This window comes from Plasmodium sp. gorilla clade G2, assembly GCF_900097015.1.
Source record: "Plasmodium sp. gorilla clade G2 genome assembly, chromosome: 6".
Lineage (NCBI taxonomy): Eukaryota > Apicomplexa > Aconoidasida > Haemosporida > Plasmodiidae > Plasmodium > Plasmodium adleri (nom. inval.).
The window spans coordinates 914,650-937,374 of record NC_041698.1 but is presented as its reverse complement, the minus strand read 5'-3'; the positions used below and the strand labels follow the sequence as shown (position 1 = coordinate 937,374).

The window sequence follows — 22,725 nt, the reverse complement described above, 5'->3', positions numbered from 1 at the left end:
ATATATTATAGTACATACTTGTATTTATATACACAATAATAATCATATGTAATCTTATTAAAAATTCATCACATATGTAAGTATATATATATATATATATATATATATATATAATATTTTCCATATTTTCATTTTAATTATTACTCTTACAAAATTTAATTCATATATATTTTGTTCTATAAATAACATGAAAAAATTTATCATTTATTTAATATGTATAAATAAACAACAATAAACAGCAATATGTCTGTAACATATTTTTTCCTACATTCTATTATAATACCTATGAATTAATTTATTTTATTAAAAATATATATATATATATATATATATATATATATTTTTAACATTTTATTGATTTATTCATTTTTTTAAGTGTCAATTAAATATATATATTATATAAGTATCTTTTTATATTTTATGTAAAATAATATGGCTTTTCCAAATTTGTTAATTAATTGAGACTTCATTTTATTACATGGAAAATATTTCTATTTCATAAAAAAGAAAAAAAGAATAATTATAGATTTATTGAATAAAAATAATTATATTAATTTTAAAGGTACATAACTTTATTTACATATGGAATTTCTTTTTTTTTTTTTTTTTTTATTATTTTTTTAATTGTAAGCTATCTATTTTTAAGATATTAAAAAAAAATATATATAAAAAAATAGTCGCTGTATCATACAAAATTTGTACTTCTATGTTACAATATATATATATGTAATATTATTATTTCAATATCATGAATCTTCATTTTTTTTTTTTTTTTACAACATAATAATAATATATATATATATATTTATTTATTTATTTATTTATATATAATATATTTTATATTTAAAGATACTTATAATTTTATTATAACGACCATTAAACTAAATAAAATTTACATAAATACTTATATGATGATCCCTTTTATATATAACACTCATATGTAATTATACATACAAATCAATTTTGAGAAGAAATATATAATTTTATAAAAAAAAAAAAAAAAAATGTTATTATACTTTATATAGATTAATTTGTTATAATTAGCATTATTTGTAATAATAATATGTTTATTTTTTTTCGTAAGTCCTTAATTTAATTATTTTTATATATCATATAAAAAAAAAATGAAAAAGATTAAGTTGAATATCACAAGGGACGACAATAATTTAGAAAATAATATTTATTATGTATGTGAAAAAAATATATTAATTTCAAATTTAACCTTAACAATTAATTATGATGAAAATAATATACAGGATGAACAAATAATAGATGAAAATGAATTCATAAATGAAAGTAATAATAATATAGATAATAATGAAGTGACTGAAGATAATTATAGGAGTGACATAAATAATAATAAAAATAAAATTCTGAATATAAAAATAAATTATAATGATGAATCATTAAATAATTTATATATGAATAATATAATATATAATTTGTATGATTATATATTTGAAAATAAAATTAATAATATAAATATAAATAAAAATCACAAATGGAATATATTTATAAATATATATGTATATGAATATACACCATATATATATGATCATATTTGTAATGTTATAAATGTTCATTTGTCTATATTATTGTTTCCATTATGTTTTTATGATTTCGATTCAAGATGGTATAGATGTATAGAAAATTTTGAAGAATTATATAAACATCTATCATGTGCAAATAAAAAAAAAGGATCAAATGAAATATTAATACAACAGCAACAACAACAACAAGAACATAATAATAATAATAATGATATACAAATAAATGAGTGTGAAAATCTTAGTACATATAATAATGATAAATTCAAAACAGATGATATATACCTATTAGATAAATATGACCAAAATAAAAATATAATAATTAATCAAATTGAAAATACCAATTTCGATTTATTTATTCAAATAAAAAATAATGAATTAGTTGGTTTCTTTAAAAGACTATTTATTAATTTTATTCCAATCATTAATACAGTTAATATAGAGGGCCAGTTTATTTATGTTATCAAATATATAGATTATAAACAATTCTTTTTAAATACTCGACAAAATACTCATACCAATGAATATGATAATATTAATAATATGCATACATTTATAAACTTTAAAGAGTATACATCATTTCAAAATGTAACGCAAAATATTCATAATAATAATAATACATATACTGATCAATATAATACAAATAACATTAATATGAACGAAAATCATTATATCCTTTTTAATGCTGCAACTGTTAGTTTTGATGAGCAAAATATTTTGACAAATTCTAAAGACACCATTCAATTTTATTACAATTTTATATTAAACTATGCAATGAATTATTATTTAAATAATTATTTAAAATAAAATTAAATGAAAATAACAGATATAAATAAAAATAAGTAATATATATTATAACATATACATGTTCTCGTTTATTTTTTATCCATCTATAAGGTCACCTATCCTTTAAAATTTTTTCAGAAATAGCCCACAATTCCTATAAAGGAAAATAATAAAATTATAATGCAGATGCGTATGGGCACACACATATATATATATATATATATGTGCATATATTTAAGTATATTTTTTTTTTTTTTTTTTTTTTTTTTTTTTTTTTTTTGTTGGTGTATGTATACGCTTTATTTTTTTTTTCCTTTTAAATTATATGTATAATCATATAACAAAAAGCACAAAAAAATATTTATACATATTCTTGTTTTTATTAACTCATAAAACACATTTGCCGTATTTTTTATTTGTGCATAAATATTTATTCATTATGTGTTAAAATATAATACTGTTTTTATTTATATGATATAAATATAAATAAATAAATAAATATATATATATATATATATATATATATATATATATATATAATAATTACCTCGGATTTTTTTAGATCCTTTGCATACGATCGGACATAATCTGTTTTGCAATCTGAATAATATGACCCTTTAGCTAGCTGGTCACGATTTAGCAAACTCACATATCTAAAGGGAAAACAAAATAAACATAAAATAATATATAAATGATATATATATATATATATATATATATATATATATATATATGTGAACTATGTGTATAATATAAGCAGAATATATTCTCTTTTCCTTTCTATTTATATATAATCTCTAATGAATAAAAAAAAAAAAAAAAAAAAAAAAAAAAAAAAAAAACTTACAATATACTTTGTGCACCTTGTAAGGGTGTTTTTACAAAAAGTACATTTTTACATAAAGACCTAAACCAACATTGTTCATTTCGAAATAAATCTGTTTTTACTAATCCTGGATTTATAGACACTGTACATGCTTTAGTTGATTCCTTCTCTAATCTATATAAATATATATTTTAATATATGTATGTAAAAGAAAAAAAAAAATTTCTTTTTGTAATTATTTATTATAATATATATATATATATATATATATACATAATAATGATGATACCTGATTTGCAATTGTTGGGTGTAATAAAGCATACATAGTTTAGAAAAATTATATTCACGTCTATATAATAAATTTGAATTGGTATCAGTTTTTGATTTTCTCTCAAAAATAAAATCATATTTCACATCCTAATTAATATAATATTAAATAAAATAAATATATATATTTCATTTTTCATACTGTCAATTTATTTTAAGTATATACAACTAAATATATATAAAAACTAACCTTGTCATTCAGCATAGCATGTGCTATGCTACTCATGTTTATAATTAAAGTGTCACAAGCTAAAATTCTTTTATACAATAAATGAATTAAATAAAAGTGACCAAAATAGTTAACAAAAAATGTATATTCTAACCCATTAATATATTCAAGGGTTTGATTTAACGTTCCTATATAATAGGGATTAATATATATTATATGTTGTAAAATAAGGCAAATAATAATACATATAAATATAAATATATATATATGTTAATTATTATTACCTGCATTATTTACTATAATATCAATTTTAGGAAATTTTTTTAATATGTTATTTGCACATTTTTCGATACTTTCATAACTTGATAAATCTAATTGAACAGAATTTATTTTAGCACTAGTAAAAAAAAGAAACAAACAAAGAAATGGAAACACTATTATATAAATGAATAAATAAATAAATATATATATATATATATATATATATATATATATATATATATGTATGTATGTATTATGTGTGTTTTATTATTCCTACTCTGGATATTTTGATAATAAATCCTTTCGAAGTTCTTCCATACGTTTACTACATCTACAGGCTAGAATAATTTCACACCCATATTTCACATATTCTATAACTGCAGCAAGACCAATTCCTTTATATCCCCCTGAATTAATTCAATATATATATATATATATATATATATACATATCTTTTTTTTTTTTGATTTTTTTAAATTATATGGTTATCCAATCGAATGAGCAAATCATTAATATAAGATTATTTATTTTAAAGTAAAAACTAATATATTTTTTCCTTTTTTTTTTTTTTTTAACCCGTTATTATTACAACTTTTCCTCTTAACTTGTTTTTATTTTTTAAAACATCTTTTACTGTTCCCCCAATATTTTTTTGTCTGAACATAAAATAAAATGTAATTATAAGAATTCCATTTGTTAGGTATTCATATATTTTGTGATGAACAGTTAAGTGATGTCTATAGTTGTTTAAAAATAAATACACATATACATTATAAAGCGGAATAAACCTATTCGAAGATAAAAAAATAAATAAATAAATATATATATATATATATATATTTATATTTATATTTATATTTATATTTATGTATTACCAAATAATAGCTGATATTATACAAAAAATTATAAACCTTCTAAATGAAGGGTCAGTAAGCATAACACCAACAAAGGATATTGATTTATTCTTTATTTGCATACTTTAAGAAAAAATATATATATGTATATATTTAATTACTTAACATAAAATTTAAAAACGAAAAATTAGAAAAACAAATTCATATAATTATATTGTTTATATATGTCCCTAAATTTTTCTCAACAATTTAAAACAGTAAAAGAAAAAAAATAAAATAATAAAAAATAAAAAATAAATAAAAGCCCATGCTCTATTGTTTTACATATTAAATAATGTTTAAAAATAAATATTTTAAGAACATAATAATGGGAAGCTTACCAAAAAATAAAAAAAATAAAAAATAAATATACCAAAGATTGACAAAAGTGATGAAATCAAAAATATACAAAAAAAAAAAAAAAAAAAAAGAAAAGAAAAGAAAAAAAGAAAAAAGATGAATAAACGTTGTACGGAATGTAGTACAGTTATTATTTTATTATATTTTTTATATTTCATATATTTTTTGCACACATAATGTTATTATAAATATATTTATTAATATAATTAATTTATATGTGCTTATTTATTTATTTATTTATTATTCGTTCTTATTTCTCAACATATTTGTTTTTTATATTTCCATTTCATAAAAAATATTTATTTTATTTTTCCTTTTTGTCACAGTAATTTTTATTTTAAGAATAATTTTTATTTGTAGTTGTATGTTTCCACATGATAAAATATTTTTGTTTTATTTGTATTTTCATTTTTTTAATATTTTTGTTGTATTTAAATTCATTTTAAAAATGTCACTTTATCATGTTTTCTATAATTAACTACATTGTTTTTTTTGTTTTTTTGTCATATTATTTTTCATATTTTTTATCATATTTTTTTTTGTGATATTTTTTATTATATTTTTTTTTTATATTTCTTTTATATATTTTTACATGTTATTAATTTTTATCTCCTATATGTATATATGTAATATTAATATAGTGGAACATATATAATATATATATATATATATACTATATATATAATATACTATATATATAATATTAATTTTACATATATATTATATATATATATAATATGTATAATTTTTTTTTGAAGTCAAAAATAATCCTATGTTATTGATAATTCATATTTGTAGGCCTATTTTTATAAATAATTTTTTTTTTTTTTTTGTAAAAAAAATATATATACTAAATTTTATTATATAGAAATGTTTTCATTGTTTTTGTTCTTATTTTTAGTTTAATTTTGTTTTGTTTCTATCTTTTCTCTTCTTTTTTTTTTTTTTTTTTTTTTTTTTTTGTTTCATCTCTTTTTATTTTCCAGTATTTTTTTTTTCTCTTTTTTTTTTTTTTTTGTTAATATTATTTTATATATTTCTTATATATATTTTCTTATATATTTATTAGTTTTAAAATATTAATAAAATTATTCTAATATATATTATATATATTACATATATATATTTTTTGTTTCTAATAATGTTATAATATATATATAATTATATCTAATGATTTTATTTATTATCATATTTTTAATGGCTCTCCTTTTGAATTATTTAATATATTATTGAATCTTATTTTCTACTTTGAGTAAAAGTTTTAATATATAAAAAAAAAAAAAAAAAAAAAAAAAGAATAATAAAATACAAAAAGAAAATTTAACTTTTTAATTTTCTCCCCATTTATAAATATTGTTATAAATATAATATATATATATATTTTTATTATTTATTTATTCATACAATATCTATATAATTAAAGAGATAAAATTTCTTTTTATGTATATATATTTTTAATATTTATATTGTGTTTTTAATGTTATATGTGTTATATTTTTGAGAAACCATATAAACATTATAAATATTATGAATATATAAATATATATTATACATATATATATATTTATATATATGTAGATATACATATCCTTTTAATAACAAATTTTATGTACATAGCATGAATTCCAAGACGTTGGAAATATTAAATTTGATGGATGAGAAATCCTTTAAAAAGTGCGAGAAATTAATAAATGTAGGACTTAAGAGTAAAAAAAATGAAAGAGTTTACTTATTATTAAAATGTTTACTACATTCGTATTTAAATGAAATAAAAGAATGTAAAAACATTCTAAACAATATAGATTCTGATGAATTAGATGAAAATATGTTTTATATATTAGTAAATATATATAGTAATATAAATGAAGAAGTAAAATTAATAGATATATATGAAGATGTATTAAAAAAGGTGGAAGTTAATAAAAATAATAATACTAATTTAAAATGTGTAAATAAAAATAAAATGGATTCAGAAAGGATATTAAAAAATTTGTTTGATTATTGTTTAAATAATTGTTTTTATAAAAGAGGTAATCAAATATGTTTAAAATTATATAAAAGTACAAATGATAGTAAATATTTATTATATAATAGTTTATTATTATATATGAATAATGCAGATAATAATATTAATGTTTATAATTTATGTTTAAATTTTTTAAAAAATTATCAGTGTTTAAATACTGATAAAATTATTGAAAATTTTTCTTTTTTTTTAATATTATTTTTTTTAAATATAAAAAGAAGAAAGTTTCAAGAATGTTTAGACATAAGTGAATATGCTCATAAAAATGATTATTTATTACATCCATTACAATATAGTATATATAAATTATATACCTATCTAATATTTAATCAATTGGATAAGTGTATAGATATAATAACATATTTAATTAAACAAATACCAGAAAATACAGATTATTATATTTTATACATGGATATTGTTATTCATTTATTAAATAAACAAGATGAGATGATAATACATCATTTAGCTTATCAAAAAAATGAAAATAATATATTTCATAATTATAAAAAAAATGATTTAATGTATATAGAATTTTGTAAAAAGTGTTTTATTAATACATATATTAAAAATAAAACAAGTACAAAATTTATTCCTATGGATATATCAGATTTTTGGAAGAATATAATCCAAACACAAAATGGTACCATTCATTACAACAATGATAATAATATGAATATAAAAAATAATAATAATATGAATAATATGAATGATAATAATCATGATCATAATAATAATCATGAACATATTAATAATCATGATCATAATAATAATCATGAACATATTAATAATCATGATCATAATTATCATTATTATATGGATGATATAATACAAGAAATTATAGATGATATACTTTCCATATATAAAAATGTATATAATAAAATATCAAATTATCAATATAAAGAAACTTATAATAAAAACATACAATATAATGAATCAGAATTTTTTCATATAATAAATATGTTAGATAATAACATAAAGAATTATAAAGAAGATATTTCATTGATATATAAAAATATCAATACCATTAAAGCATTTCTATATTTCTTATTTATATTTATTTTAAAAGAATCTGAAAATTATCAATTATTATATTATATCAAAAATTATATTAGTTTTCTAAATGATGATATGGTATCCATATTAATAATTTTTATAACATGTATGAGAAATATTGTCTATTCATTAATTCAACATGCATTAAAAAATATAAAATCATCAAATGATAATCATATACAAACAAATACACAAACACAATCTCCAAAAGAAACAGAAGAAATTAAATATAGTAAAAGAAAAATATTAAACTATTATAAACAAATATATAATTTTGAAAAGCTATTATATATATTATATAAAAATGATGTACCTAAATCATTCAATAGATTATTATCCTTATATTATGAAGTAACTAATGTTGTAATTATAACAGATGATAATATGGTTACCTTATTAGTGGAAATGGCTTTATATTTAGATAAATGCAATGTATATAAAACAAACAACCATTTAAGTATTAATAAAAATATTTATACTATGTTTTCAAAATTTTTTGGTATACATGATATGAAGATGGAAATTAGTGAATATAAAAGTGTGCAAGATTTTTTAAATTTAATTGATTATTCAAATGAAGGAATAAATAACAATCATATGAATGATATAAATGATATAAATAATGTGAATAAAGTGAATGATATGAATAATATGAATAATATAAACAATATGAATTGTATGTATAGTATAAACCATAATGTTGATCATAATTATATAATGTCAAATAATTTTTCTTATAATATTTTATCAGAACCAAATGATATAGAAAAGAAAAAAAAAAAAAATATATCACATGATATAAAATTAATACATAGAGGATATTATTTGATTGCATTAAGTTTATTAAAATATGCTCATCAATATAATATGAAATTAACAAAAAATAATAATGAAGAAAAAAAAAAAAAACCAGTATTAAATAATGAATATATAAATGTATTAGTATTAAAAATATATCTAAATAATATTATAGGAAACTTTTCTAATCTTTCAATGATTACAGAAAAATTAAATATTAAAAATATACAACTCATAACATTTTCACCAATATTATTTATGCATACATATTATTATTCTTATTATGATACATATATAGATAAAATATTAAAAAATATATTAAATTATTATACTGTTCAACAAAGTACTCTAAAAAATACCATACCGAAATGTTTTCAGAATAATTCTTCATTTAAAATTAATGAAATTATTAATTCTTATTTTTTAAATTCATCTAACATTATGATGTATTATATAAAATTAATATATCTATTTAAAAAACAAATTGAGGCACAAAAAGGAGTTTTCCATTTTCATCTTTTTAGCAGTTTGAAAAATTTCTATTTAAGTGACCTTGAACATGTTACTAAGTTTCCAATATCAAAGGAATATAATAATAATAATAATAATATTAATGGGAACTATAACAATAATATTATTAATAATAATAAAGGAATTAAGGGCCATGCACAAATAAAACTTATAAAAGATAGAAATAACCAAAATAATAAAGATAGTCCAACTAATAATTATAGTTCAACTAATAATTATAGTTCAACTAATAATTATAGTTCAACTAATAATTATAGTTCAACTAATAATGATAGTTTAACTAATAATGATAATTCAATTAATAATGATAGTAATTGTTATGAAGATACATTAGACACTGATATAAATGAACCAACAAACAAGGAAGAAATGAAATACACAAAACAAAAAATAATTTTAAAAGAAGATAATATAATACAAAAAATAATATTTGGTGAAAATAAAAATTTCCCATTATATTTATTAATTAAATTAAATAATGATAATATAAATGAAACATATCCTTTTAAAGATTTATATTCCAAATTGTTATTAAATAAATATCATTTTTTAATTATAGATAATCAAGTAGTTTTAATGAAATATAATATTCCATCATTTCATTTTTCTTTTTATAAATCTTTTGACACATTCTTTTTTAATAATATATTATATGAATCATTAGATGATATTGATCATTTTCAATATTTGAAAAAAATTAAAGTATTAACACCTTCAGAAGTATGTGGAGTACATATGATAAGAGATATAAAAACTATATATCCTATGATATTCTTATCTAACTTTTATAATAATAAAGGAAGTGTTCAAATAGCTAGTCACGAACATGTATCTAATATAACAAAAATAACTGATCTATTTGGTATTCCATCAATTAGTACTGACAAATATTTCCATTGTCAACATGATGAACATATGAAAAATATTCATAAGGACTATACTAATGATTATACAATTCATAACTCATTAAATTATAAAAATAAAATATGTGAATGTAATAGTGATGATATTGTCTCATATGAAAATTTAAAAAAATATGCAGATTATTCAATAAAATCACATGAAGTCAACTTTTACACAAATCCTAATACATACGTATCCTTAGATAAAGATAATTACATTTATAAAAACAAATATATTTTTAGACAGAATAAATATAATGATCAATTTAATCAATATTCAAAATATTCTCCTTTTGATAATTGCTTAACTGATCTTTTTAATTATCCAATACAAATGATATATATAAATTCTATTATACTCAATACAATTACATATATATTTCACAAGGCATATTATTTTAATACATTCCAAGAGGATAAAATAAAAAAAAAAAAACTTAAGAAAGTAAAATGTGCATATTCCTATTTGTTATATATTATTTATTATTATGAATTGACTGAATATGAAAAGGAACCTAGTGATAATAATACAGAATTGTTACCTATTAATGCCAAACAAAATATTACTAATGTTAATAATTATATGGACATGAATTATAGCAATATTATAGGTAATAATCATCACAAAAATGAAAATAATAATAATATGAATAATCACATTAATAATAATAATAATAGTTGTAATAATCATATTAATTATAATAATCATGATAATTGTCATAACGATTTATATGAATATTCAGATCTTTTATTAGATCAAAAAAAGAAATGTACAGTCATCAAAAATAAAACTAACTATCAATATGATTTTAACCAATCATTTCTCTTCAATGAAAAATTAGGATACTACCCATACATAGACAATCATGATAATTTACAAGCTGCTTTTCATAATGATATATATACATATATTTCTTGTATGTATTATAAATGCTCATTAGCCATTATACATATGTACTTAGAAATATTAGAAGACAAAGATATATATGAATCGGTTAACACTATACAATCCTTATACAATGATATATTTATATATTTATTCAATAACATACATTATTATCAAAAGATATTAACTAATGATAATTCCTACCAGATTATTAATTTATCTTGTTTATTTAAACATTATAATTATCTTGTTCACAATATTACCATCTTCTCATTAATAATACAATCAATATATATGGATAAAAAAAAAATTACTTCACACAATAATAATGATAATATCAAAAATTTAGTCCATACACAAATTAATTTATTAACAACCTTAAATCAAAAATTAAATTCCTTGTTAAATATTCTAGAGAATTATACCTCGCAAGCAACTGTTTGCCCTTCATTCTTACAGAACTCAGAGCATGAAGTGGTCAAAGAAATCACCTTGTTTTATAAAAACCATGTTACTAATTTGTCTAATAAAATTAATAATAAAATTAATATTATCAAAGGTTATGCATAGCAATGTCAAAATTTTATTAAAATAATATATATATATATATATATATATATATATATATATATATATATATCTTCGTTTTAATTTTTAATTCATTTGTTTCAAATAATTTCGTTAAGATAATAATAAATTAAATAACTGTTTTTGTGTGTAATTATTAAATGATTACTTTCTTATTGTCGATATAATATTAATTTATGTATTCATCTGATATCTTGTTTAAACAAAAAAATATATAAAATATATATATTATACATATTTATGTTTTTGTTTTTTGTTATGTGGACATGTTAATTTTATACTTATAAAATTCTTTTTTTTTTTTTTTTTTTTTATTGTCCAAGAAGGACAAACCTTATATTTTATATCAAATTAATTTATTTCATGTCATTTTGTTTTTTATTTTTTTTTTAAATGTTAAATGCTTATTTCAGACGCATAGAAAAAAAATTATAAAAATAAATAAATATATATAAGTATTATATGTATCTTTTAAAAACGATTCACAGTAATTTTTGCAAAAATGAACGAAAAAAAAATTATAAGAATATATATTGTCTTCAAAAAAAAAAATTAAATCACAATATATTTTTCTATTAAAAAAAAGTAAATAGTTAAATTATTCATTCCCAATCCATATATAATTCATAATGTTGTATCATTTGGTTAATGTGATAGACATAATGTAAGTAAAACATTCGCATATTTGATCAATATAAACAGATCCTAACAAAAAAAAAAAAAAAAAAAAAAAAAAAAAACATATACATATATATATATATATATATATATATATATTTTTATTTTATTATCATTTTATTCTATTACTGGACTCATGAACATCTTTCACATCTTCTTCAATGAAGATATCAAATTTGTTTAATATATTCTCACTATGTTCTGATAAGATATCATCATATTTTGCTATATTTTTCTGAACATGTATTCTACTATTCATCAATTTCGTCATACAGAAAGATGTTGATTCATGTACTCCTTGGTATAAAGATTTTAAATTATCTAAATTTTTATATATAATATCTGTATTATAATCAATAATTATATTTTCTTTTTCCTTTTTATATTTTTTGTTTTTAAACGTTTCTTTGAACTTTGTCATTTTCTTCTTTTTCGTTCTTTCATTTGATTTATTATTACTTTTATTATTTTCAGAAATAAATTCGGTGTCACTAAAATATGGCTCAGAGTTACTCGTATAATTTATTAATTCCTTTACATGTTTTGATAAATGATAATTATTTTCATTATTTATTTCTAAAGAAAATTCAAAGGAATTTATCTGTTTTGATTCATTGAAACAATTTAACGTTTCTGATGTATTCTTTATATTCTTATTTGAAAAAGCTCCAATTTCTTCATGATTTTTATAAACTATATTCAAATTGTTGTCACTTTCGTTTCTTACTTCCTCTTTATTATTATCAAATAAAGATATAATATCAGTAGCATATTTAATTAATTCATTATTTCTATTTTCATTATTAGAAATACCTTTTTTATTAATATAAATTTTTGTTGAAGCTGTTTTGTTTATTTTACTCATGATATTATTTTTTTTCCTATTGCTAATATGGTTAACTAAATTTATATCATCCTTTGATTTATATCCTTTCTTTGAATAAACATTTTCAGTCTTATCATTTGCATTCTTCTTTACAACCTTTTTGAATTTCTTAAAATTTTTCGAATGTTCCTTTTTTTCTAAAATAATATTACTCATGTTATTATTATTTTAAAGTGGACATAGGAAAATAACGACATGGAATATTATTATTAAATTGTTCCCTTATATATATATATTATATTTATTATTATATATATTTGTCCTTATGTTAAGTTTATCAATATAGATAAATGTTCTCTTAATATATATTCGTTTTATTCGAAAATTTCATTTTTGTCAATATTTTTTTTTATTATTATATGGAAGAATAATATAACCCAAATTTTCGCTTGTATATATATTAAAATTATGAAATAACATATAAAAATATATTCATATTTTATAATTTATACATACGCAAAAGTTCACAATAAAAATAAATCTGATGATTTTTATATATACTGATATAATCACTTAATTTTTCTTTTTACATTTTGTTCTTTTTAAAGATAATATATATGTTATTTATATCTTTTTCATTATTGTTATATATGATTATATCTACCATTACAAAATTTAATATTTTTTTATATGTAGACATTTTTTTTTTTTTTTTTTTTTTTTTTTTTTAAATAGCTATTTGATAACAACCATAAAAAAAAATATAATATATATATATATATATCATAAAGCCATTTATAATATTTAGTAATATTTTAAAAAAATATATTGGCTGTCTTATTTTTTAATAATATCAAATAAAATTCTGAACGGTTCAGGAAATTTTTTTTTTTTTTTTTTTTTGTTTAAAGTCAAATAGAGTAGTATGATATTTACATTTAATATTATTCCTTTAATTGTTAGACAGAAATAGTACATTTTAGCATTTTAGAGCTTCTTATTGGTTGCAAAATATTAATACTTAATTGTTTATATGATTACGTATTACATTGAAAAAAGAGATGTTTATATTATATATTATAAATATGTACACATTTCAAAATTGACATTATTTGTTTGTCATAATATGTATATCTTTGCATATTTTAAATCTATCACTTTATGAAAGCACCACAGTGAATTCAAGATAATGCACAAATATATATATTTATTTATTTTTATGTATATATGAATAATTTTATATAAACATTCTATAAAATAACATATAAATATACATTGGTAACAATTGAGTATAAGAAAATTTCCTGCTCTTATATAACAAGGAAAACATTAAAAATCATTAAAAGGATAAAATTAAAAAATTATGTCAAAAAAAAAAAAATATAATATATGCGAATGATAAAATGGGATTCATTTAAAAAATAATAAATAACTAAATAAATAAATAAAACAAAACAAAACAAAACAAAAAATAAAATAAAAATAAAAATTGGTAGGAACATATGGAACTATTAAAAATCATTTTAAAAGGAATAATACATATGTATTTGAATAATTGCATAAAATTGTAATGCAATATATATATATATATAATATACTAAAAAAATAAATGAATGAATAAATAAATAAAAAGGAACCTTGAAAAATTAATATATATATATATATATATATATATATATATATATATACCAAAGAGTATATGGAGTTAAAATTATTTTGTCTCTTCATCCATAAATTCCAAGAATTGTTCTGATATATCCTTTTCTTCTAAACCAGGTATCATATTTTTTATACCTAATATATTACACAATATAAGAAATATTTCTTTCTTCACATTTCTTTTCTTTAATATATCATTACTATTTTTTATTAATTCTATAATTATTTGTTTATCTATATGGTTTTTCTCACAATATTGTTTTAATGCTTCTTTGGTATCACCCGAATTTGTATTTTCTTTAAATTTTAATTCCAGTTCATCTAAACGATATTGTAAAATATTTTTTTCCTGATGTAAATCATCGATAATTTGATTTTTATTATCTAATTCTTTTTGATATTTTTCTATATCCTTTTTCATTTTTCTCATATTTGTTTGCACATCATTATTTTTAGCTAGTTCGTCTTTTAAAATTTTTATTTTAGAATTTAATATTTCAATTTTAATATCATGTTCTTCTTTCATTGATTTAATAATTTTTGAGAAATCAATTTTTGTGTCGTTTCTAATAACAAATTCTTCTTCTTCACATTCGGTGAGAGAAGATTTATCTGGGAATGGATCAAATATTTTTTTTGAATTAACTAAACTATTTTCTTTCATATTATTATTATTATATGGAGTATAATTTTCCATATTTTGACAAAAGTCCTTGTTCTCAATATTATGAAGATTACTGTTATTAAATGGTTTATTACTTGTTTGTTTGGAATAGAAACAAGAAGAATTATTATCATCATATATATTATTACTATGAGTATAATTATTATTATAATCGGTATATAATGGTTGATTAATTTGTCCTACTTGTTCATGTCCCATAAGTGATATATCAATATGATTATTATCATTTTTTTCATTTATAATAGCATATTCATTATTGTTATTATATTGAGTGATGTGTTCTCTTTTCATATTATTATTTAAATTTTGTTTATGTATATCATGTTGGATATCCATTTGTTTATTCATTTGGTCTACATCCTTTTTAGATGATATATCACCTATAATGGAAAAGGGTGATGTTTTTTCATTATTAAAAGTAAGATTATTTTTATACCTTAATATATAATCTAAAGAATTGCATCTTATTAATGTATTAGGTGAAGCTTCATTTTTTTGTCCAGTGTCCTTTTCTAAAAATTTTTTATTAGTATTATTTATTTCTACAACATTATGATTATTATGAAAACTTCCACTTTTATATATATTATTAAGAATTCCCTGTTTACTTATATTTTCCTCAGAAAGTGTATTATTATCATATAGATGATGGATATTCTCAATTTTGAGTATGTCAAAAAATAAATTTTTTATATAATATTCATATTCTTCTTTATTATTTATATGAATACATTCAAAATTATCAATCAAATGAATATTTAAAAATTTTGATAATATAAGTAAAATATATTTACTTATAGAAATATAATTTAAGAAAAAAAAATCACTTTTCATTGAATTATAATAATTAATTTTATATTCATTGATTAATAATTGTGCCTTTTCATTTTTCATAAATTTTTTAAATAGGTTTATATTATTTATTATTTCTTCATATAATATATTTTTCATATTGTATATTATTTCTTTATCATTTTTTATAATATTTTCTTTATGAGATTTTAAAATATTATTGTTTTTATTCTCAACATTTTCATATTCATTAAAACTTTTATTATCATTTTGTTTATTATCATAAGATAAGTGAAAACCTTTCCTATCATAACTAATTTGCGAAAAGGTTTTCAAATTAGAAAGACTAAAAGTTCTCTCAGAACTTTTTGTATGTTCTTCTTTGTCATTATTATATTCATCTTTTATTATTGAATTGCCATTATCATCATCAGTAAGTATGACATTCTGGATATTTTGAACGGCTTTGTTTAGTTTATGCCACGCATTTTGCATTTCTTTGACACAATTTTTTAATTTTTATATCAAATATAAATTTATATGTAAAATATATATATATATGTAATTATTTATGTATATTATTTATTTATATGGTTAATAATTTATTATTTATTTTATTCTCATTTCTTAAAAGAATCCGAAAAGAAATACTACCAAAAAATAAAAATATAACATATATATATATATAATATATTTATTCTTTATTTTATTATTTGCAATTTTCTTTATATATTTATTAGGAATACTATATATAAAAATAAAAAAAATAAGATATATATATAAATATATATGTATATGTAGCATATATAATAAATATATAAAACGAAAAATATATATAAATTAAATAATATACTTAACATTCACATATTATAAAGGAATACAGATACCTGCCTCCCTACTTTGACAAAAAAAAAAAAAAAAAAAAAAAAATTGATAAGTATATATATATATATATACATATATATTATTTTTTCTTTTTATTTATCTTTCTTATTTTATAAAAAAATAAAAAAATAATTAAGTAATAAATAATATAAAAAAAAAAGATATACATATATATATATATATATATATATATTTTTATATATTTGTTGAAATATGTTCTGCAAAGATCATTTTCATACATATTAAATATATTTATCAAAATAAAAAAGATACATAAAAGAAAATGACAGCTAAGTTAAAATTGAAAGATTATGAAAACCTTTGTAAATGGTTTAAAAGATTAAGTAACAGAAAAAGTTTACCTCTTTTGGCTGAAAAAAAAGAAGATCGTCTAAAAAATTTTACCAATTTTTCATTATATCATATCATGGAAAAATATGAATTTGTACCTAACTTTATTTTAAAAACGGAATTCTTGTATCCTTTATTATATAAAAACCCAGAAGTCTTAAAGCAATCATATTTTAATCATCATAAACTTTCAACTGAGCAAAATAAAACAGAAATTAACAATTCATAAAAAGAAATATATAGTAGTTCAGAGAGGAAATTTTATAATCATTCAGATTTCACGAAAAAAAAAGTATTTTTTTTTTTTTTTTTCTTTTCCTAAATCCCCACTATACACACATGGTTCTATTGAAAGATGGAAAAAAGTCTATTTTTTATAAAATAAAATATTTAATTAACTTATAATAATGGATATATATATATATATATATATATATATATATATATATATATGTGAAAGGACTTGTCCTTATTATTAAATTTTTACCTTATTGTTTTTATACAAAAGGGATACAATTATAATAAGAAAGAAAAATAAATTCAAAATTTTTTTCATATTTTTTTTTTTTTTTTTTTTTTATGTAGACTTGCATGAAACATTTTATGCTTATTATAATACTTATGTTTTGGTAGTAATAAGTAATGTAATGTAATATATTATATATATTTATTTATTTATATGTTTAATTTTATGTAATAATTTAAAACTTACAATTTGAACACTATTTTTACTATTGTAAAAATAAAAAAATTTATAAAAATATATTTTCTCCTTTCATATATCACAAAAGAGAATCATATATAAAATAATATACACATTCATCTTTCTATCTATTTGTTCTATTATTTTCATGCACATATATTTTTTCTTTTCATTATATTAAATATTTAATTTGTTGACTTATAATAAACAAGTTTAAGCTACACATTATTTTGTTAAGGGAGGGAGCAGCAAATAATGAATTTAGTGTTAATATGTAAATGATGGTAATAAAAATAAAAAAAAAAAATGAAAAAATTAAAAAAAAAAAATGAAAAAATGAAAAAATTAAAAAAATAATAAATAAAAAAATAAAAAAATAATAAATAAAAAAATAAAAAATAAAAAAATAAAAAATTAAAAAAATTAAAAATTAAAAAAAAAAAAGTTATTCGGTGGTACCAAAAAAAAAAAATATATATTTTTTGAATACACACATATTATATGTAATAATATATATATAATATATACACGTATTAACTTTCATTTAAGTGAAATAACGTTTTAATCACGTTATTTATATGATTTGTAAAAAAAAAAAAAAAAAAAAAAAAAAAAAAAAAGAGAATACATATATCACTTAAAATAATATGAATATTCTGTTCAATTAAATAAGTGATCGTCGTATTCATCAAATTGCTTATTTTTATGGTTATTTCTATATCCATTTTGATTATGATCAATTTGATCTTTGTCCGTATTTTCCATGAGATGTTTATTTTTTTGGTTTTCTTCTTTTGTTACTATATCTAAGAATTCCAGAACTTGTGATCTTTTTTGATACATGATATTAATTTTGAAGGCGTTTGGATATTTAATTTTTTGTGGCCAATTCAAGGCAATATCAATAAAATCACGAATAGCATATGATAAGTTAAAGGTATTTTCATATGGGTTTTTATAAAAGAATATGAGTGCTATAAAAAAGGATGAACAATAATATAATTTTTCTTTTTTATAGAAATAGAATTTAGGAAATGGTCTAATTTTTAATTCATTAATAGTTTCTAATTTTTTGAATAAGAGACGTATTTTACTTTCAATCCATCCTTTCCAACTATTATATATAAATTCATTAATACCCATAATTTGTATATGTAGGAAATGTTTATATGTACTGAATAAATCTAATGGTTCTAGAATAGTCATCCAAACATTATTATTACTATTATTATTATTTTGCCATAATTTATTCATAGGTATAGAAGATTTCATATTATTTTCATCATCCATACATTGTATAATTGAATGAGCTCTTTTAAATTCTTCTATTAAAATATTACGTGTACAATAAGTAACATTATGTGTTGAATTCATGCATGGAAAAGCTGGTGTAATTATAGGCATGACATGTAATTTATCTTTTATATTTTTTTCAGGATCCCAAACGGGAAAATTATTTAATCCTTCAATATTATATTTTTTAATATTTTGTAAAAGTACTGGATATTTCCAATTCCATATAGAATATACTTTAAAAAATTTACATATTAATTGACTAACATTAAAATTTGGATATAACTGACAAATTTTTGCTGTTAATAATGCCCATGAAATACCTCCTAAGAAACCTAATATGTTACTATATATACCTCTACTTTTAGCCCATAGTTTTATAAATCTTAATGTATTTCTAAAATGATCTTTATTCGGTACAGAATTTAGTATTAAGTCAGCAACTCTAATACCGTTTAATGATCGAACTGTTACTTCATCTAAATTTTTTAATATATGATCATTATCTAAAGAATAATAACAATCTTTTAATGTTTTATATGGTAAGGTTGCTAATAATAAATCAATATCAACATCGTCATACATAAATTGTATAATAGGTGTATATGTTTCTGGTAAGGCTTGTAATTTTTTTACATTTCTATCTTGTTGTAATTTTAAATAAAATTCATTAAAAAATATTTCTCTTGTCAAATTTTGTGGAGCTAAAAATATACAATCTATATCACTATTTGGTGTAATTACACCTAAACGATAAGAACCAAATGTATATAAATTTCCTGATATATTATTTGCTTCTTCTTCACTTATACCTTGATTTATAGATAATTCTATAAGAAACTCATGGAATAATTTATTTATCATACCTAAAACATTTTCTCGCTTTTTTAATCCACTTTCTTCTTCAAATAAATTATATCCTTTCAATAATTCTACTACATCATTAGATTTCTTAATATCTTCTTCTGATGGATAATTTAATGATATTGGTTCTGTAACACCACCCTCTTCATATTTCTTATTCTCTTGTATATTCTCATCATTTATTATTTCACGCCTATAAGGAACTGTACTCTTCCTATCTTCTATTTTCTTATTTAATGTACATTCTATATTATAATTCAAATATGTTTCCTCAGTCTCTTCTTTTATCTCGCTCACCTCAAAAAACTCCTCAAGGCTATCTTTTCTGTTCAGCATAAAATTACTACATTCAATCAAATTCTCGTTTTCGTAAACAGTGTGCATTTATACAAACAAAAACAAAAAAATTAAAGGATAAATGAATAAATTAATAAATAAATAATTTAAACTAATTGATGGATGGGTGAATGGGTAGATAAATTGATATATTAATGGATAGATAAATTGATATATTAATTGATATATTAATTGATATATTAATTGATATATTAATTGATATATTAATTGATAGTTTAATGGATATTATTAATGGATATTATTAATGGATATAATAATGGATATATTAATGGATATAATAATGGATATATTAATGGATATAATAATGGCTAGTATAATGAATAAATAAATAAATACATACATATATATTTATATTTATAAATGGTGGCCATAAAATATAGAAACTACATTTTATTTATAATCATGCAGGAAATATAATATTCATAAACAAATACCATGTGACCTTTGCATAAATATTTATTTAACACGTTTTAAATGAACAACAAAACAAAAGGAAAAATAAAATATAAATAGATAATTAAATATGAATAAACATATTAATATTATTAATAATACAATTATAGTTATAATGTCAAATGAAAAATATGTCGAAAATATATATATATATATATATATATATATATATATATATATATATAAATTAAATATATTACATTATTCAAATGAATGAAAAATATAAATGAAATAAAAAAGAATATATATACATATATATATATATATATATATATATAATAATATTTTTTTGTTTTTTAATCACAACTCTAATTAAATAAATAAAAAAAAAAAAAAAAAAAATTAGTTTATCAAATAATTGTATCAATTTTTAATTGATAATGATGAATACAATTATCTTTTCAAATTAAAACATGTATTATATAATATAAATACATACATACATACATATATATATATATATATATATATATATATAATATATATTTTATATATATAATGCTTATATTCCTTTATAATATATCTATGCATTAATATAAATATATAGTAAAATATTATCTTATTTTACCCATATAATATATTAACTGTAAAGTATTATTTCTCATGATTCCCAAAAAAAAAATATAAAAAAAAAAAAAAAAAAAAAAAGAATTAATAATTAATAATGAGTGTTTTATAAATGAATAGAAAGGAAAAGAAAATATATTATACATGAAATTAATAATATAATTCTATACAAATGAAATACATAAAAAAAAATGTTTATATATATATATATATATAAACCTATTGTTTAAAAAAAAATAATACTTTGTATTGTATTTTATATATTTTTATTAAGTAGAAAAAAATACTTATATGTGATAATAATTATATATATATATAATAATTATATCTATGAATATATTTTTATAATTATGTAAATATTATGACAAATAATATATATATAATTAAGTATAAACATGTATTTTATATATTTATAAAAAAAAAAAGAAAAAAAAAAACATTTCTTTTTTAAATATATATATATATTTTTTTTTTATAAATAAATATATATAAAGATACTCCCCAATTAAGTATATAATTATGTTATATATTTATAATATAAATATTTATTTTATTGAAATATAAAAAAATAACACGTATTTTATTTTATAAATAAAGAATATAAAAAAATAAATAATATATATATATATATAATTATAAAATTTTATTTAAAATAAAAG

General features: G+C 17.4%; 7 protein-coding genes across 7 annotated transcripts; 3 read left to right on the top strand and 4 right to left on the bottom strand.

Annotated features, from left to right (window-relative positions):
- Positions 1–1,124: 1,124 nt before the first annotated feature.
- PADL01_0624300 (conserved Plasmodium protein, unknown function) lies at positions 1,125–2,354 on the top strand (the record flags this gene model as incomplete). The annotated part of the gene is made up of 1 exon (XM_028680982.1): positions 1,125–2,354. One exon carries the CDS (start codon positions 1,125–1,127, stop codon positions 2,352–2,354), a length of 1,230 nt encoding a protein of 409 aa, XP_028537405.1.
- A 442-nt stretch (positions 2,355–2,796) lies between these two features.
- On the bottom strand, positions 2,797–4,892 carry PADL01_0624200 (oxidoreductase, short-chain dehydrogenase family, putative; the record flags this gene model as incomplete). Its single annotated transcript, XM_028680980.1, has 8 exons — positions 2,797–2,986; positions 3,181–3,333; positions 3,449–3,576; positions 3,677–3,843; positions 3,940–4,052; positions 4,194–4,323; positions 4,493–4,704; positions 4,792–4,892. 8 exons carry the CDS (start codon positions 4,890–4,892, stop codon positions 2,797–2,799), a joined length of 1,194 nt encoding a protein of 397 aa, XP_028537404.1.
- A 1,895-nt stretch (positions 4,893–6,787) lies between these two features.
- Positions 6,788–11,935, top strand: PADL01_0624100 (conserved Plasmodium protein, unknown function; the record flags this gene model as incomplete). Its single annotated transcript, XM_028680979.1, has 1 exon — positions 6,788–11,935. One exon carries the CDS (start codon positions 6,788–6,790, stop codon positions 11,933–11,935), a length of 5,148 nt encoding a protein of 1,715 aa, XP_028537403.1.
- Positions 11,936–12,590: 655 nt separating this feature from the next.
- Positions 12,591–13,673, bottom strand: PADL01_0624000 (conserved Plasmodium protein, unknown function; the record flags this gene model as incomplete). Its single annotated transcript, XM_028680978.1, has 2 exons — positions 12,591–12,658; positions 12,761–13,673. 2 exons carry the CDS (start codon positions 13,671–13,673, stop codon positions 12,591–12,593), a joined length of 981 nt encoding a protein of 326 aa, XP_028537402.1.
- Positions 13,674–15,168: 1,495 nt separating this feature from the next.
- PADL01_0623900 (conserved Plasmodium protein, unknown function) lies at positions 15,169–17,088 on the bottom strand (the record flags this gene model as incomplete). Its single annotated transcript, XM_028680977.1, has 1 exon — positions 15,169–17,088. The coding sequence occupies one exon, from the start codon at positions 17,086–17,088 to the stop codon at positions 15,169–15,171; it is 1,920 nt and encodes a 639-aa protein (XP_028537401.1).
- Positions 17,089–17,761: 673 nt separating this feature from the next.
- PADL01_0623800 (conserved Plasmodium protein, unknown function) lies at positions 17,762–18,058 on the top strand (the record flags this gene model as incomplete). The annotated part of the gene is made up of 1 exon (XM_028680976.1): positions 17,762–18,058. The coding sequence occupies one exon, from the start codon at positions 17,762–17,764 to the stop codon at positions 18,056–18,058; it is 297 nt and encodes a 98-aa protein (XP_028537400.1).
- A 1,134-nt stretch (positions 18,059–19,192) lies between these two features.
- Positions 19,193–21,073, bottom strand: PADL01_0623700 (poly(A) polymerase PAP, putative; the record flags this gene model as incomplete). The annotated part of the gene is made up of 1 exon (XM_028680975.1): positions 19,193–21,073. The coding sequence occupies one exon, from the start codon at positions 21,071–21,073 to the stop codon at positions 19,193–19,195; it is 1,881 nt and encodes a 626-aa protein (XP_028537399.1).
- Positions 21,074–22,725: the final 1,652 nt, after the last annotated feature.